The 1830-nt window shown below is 49.1% G+C and overlaps 1 protein-coding gene across 1 annotated transcript; it reads right to left on the bottom strand.

The window, feature by feature from the left end:
- Positions 1–341: 341 nt before the first annotated feature.
- LOC133891325 (hydrophobic protein LTI6A) lies at positions 342–1335 on the bottom strand. Its single transcript, XM_062332044.1, has 3 exons — positions 1081–1335; positions 878–971; positions 342–633 (listed from the first exon to the last, which is right to left on the bottom strand). The coding sequence occupies exons 1-2, from the start codon at positions 1165–1167 to the stop codon at positions 888–890; spliced, it is 171 nt and encodes a 56-aa protein (XP_062188028.1). The 5' UTR covers positions 1168–1335; the 3' UTR covers positions 342–633; positions 878–887.
- Positions 1336–1830: the final 495 nt, after the last annotated feature.

Raw genomic sequence — 1830 nt, 5'->3', positions numbered from 1 at the left:
TCCCTCTCGATGGGTGTTATGTTCGATTGGTCACGCTATTTCCCTTCTTTACCGACGGCTCTCTCATCACCGGATTCACATCCATGTTCGTTACGTTAACAATTCTATTTTAAAGCTTTCATATTCCGATATTAATTTAAAGTGACAGGTGATATCTCTATCTTTTTCACTGAATCGGTTTGTTATTCACCGATCTCCCTCTAAATCCGGAGATAGAGAATCCCACCGGAGGAAACCTCGCTCTCCCTTCTCCTAACCCTACAGGCGCACTGTTTAGGCGTTTGAAGATTAGTAAGTGAAAAAAAAATTCTTGAAAAACAATGCTCAAGAGCCTAGTAGAATTTCTCGACTAAAACGGAGGAATTAATAATTGATCAAAGTACATGGACGGAAATGTGCAGAGGAACTGTATGGCACAATGGAGAGGGACGAGTAGAGCAGCAGCGAGAAACAGTCGCACTAGAACAGGAAGCTAAGCACAAACACCGACCAGATGTACCACACCCAACACAGTGAGCACCATCCAGGCCAAAGAAGGAAGGAACGAAAGGAACCAGAAAGAAAAAATTACATCTCAAACAACAGACTACACCAGGCACGACGGTTCACACGAGCAAGGTCCCCCATCATCACCTGCCATGAGCAAGGAGAAGCATAGATTGATTAGTTCATCCTTAGACAATATTAACAAAATCTTCAGCATCTCTAAACAAAATTGGGCTGGAAACAGCAAGCAAGGTGTGTTTGTTTGTTTGTTTGTTTTTCACTGTAAATTAAAACAGAATTGTAGCACTCTTCCCTTCCTACTTGTATTCAAGCTAGAGCACTTCTCAGTAAAAATAGCACCGAGTTCTTGGAGAAGTTGCATGCACAATACCTTTAGGGGTCTACTTGGTGATGGCCCAGACGGCGTAGATGATACCGGGGAGGTAGCCGAAGAAGGTGAGCAGCAGGCAGATCCAGAACTCAACCTGCAAGTCAGGCCACCGCAAGCAGTCAGAAACCACGAAGCTGCTGCCAGCTCCTGCACAAATCGTGCATGCTTGGCTGCAAAATCGAACGATTCAGTGTCGTACTCACCCCGCAGCCGAACTTGAAGAAGACCCCGAGCGGCGGCAGGATGATGGCGAGGATGATGTCGACGCAGGTCGCCGTGCCGTCCGACATCTTCTTCTAGTGTTATCCCGGCCCAAAGACTCGCAAGCTATCCGCTAGCAGCTGACGACGGCGAGCCGGGGGGATATCGAAGAGACCAAGAGCAAGCAGGCAATTGGCGAAGAGAGCTAGGTGTAATGCCAGACGGGTGTGCGAGTGCGATGAGCTGAGCTCGCTCACCTGCCGCGAGGCCGCTTATAAAGGCGAGGTCGGTGGCGAGGGCGAGGGCGCGGGCGGCCGTCACGTGGCCGGCGCCGTGCGATGATGCCGAGGCAAAGAGCGCGTTGGGGGGATCGGATCCGAAGGTTCCCCGGCCGCGTGCGCCTCGCTGTTCGCGTGCGCCTCGCTGTTCGGCTCGTCGGCTCCAACGGCCCGGACGGACGCGCCTCTTAAAGCCCGCGGGATTTCGGTTTGTTTTAAGCTTGCGTGCCGACTTTTGGTTTCGTCCACGTTCTGGCACACGGAAACTATACTAGGGTAAGCGGATGCGTGTTTTATTACGATAGTTTCATTTACATTTAGATTCGTGCTAGAAAGGTAAGTAAAAATTGATAGGGTTTGAAAGAATTGATAAATGTAGAGTATCCGGTTACAATAGTAAACAACCGAGATAAGCCATACGTAAATAAGAATATGCAGAGTTATATTTCCCGACGTTCTCTCTCACCTTTTACT

This window comes from Phragmites australis, chromosome 14 (assembly GCF_958298935.1).
Source record: "Phragmites australis chromosome 14, lpPhrAust1.1, whole genome shotgun sequence".
Classification (NCBI taxonomy): Eukaryota; Viridiplantae; Streptophyta; class Magnoliopsida; order Poales; family Poaceae; genus Phragmites; species Phragmites australis.
This window is presented reverse-complemented; position numbering and strand designations above follow the sequence as displayed.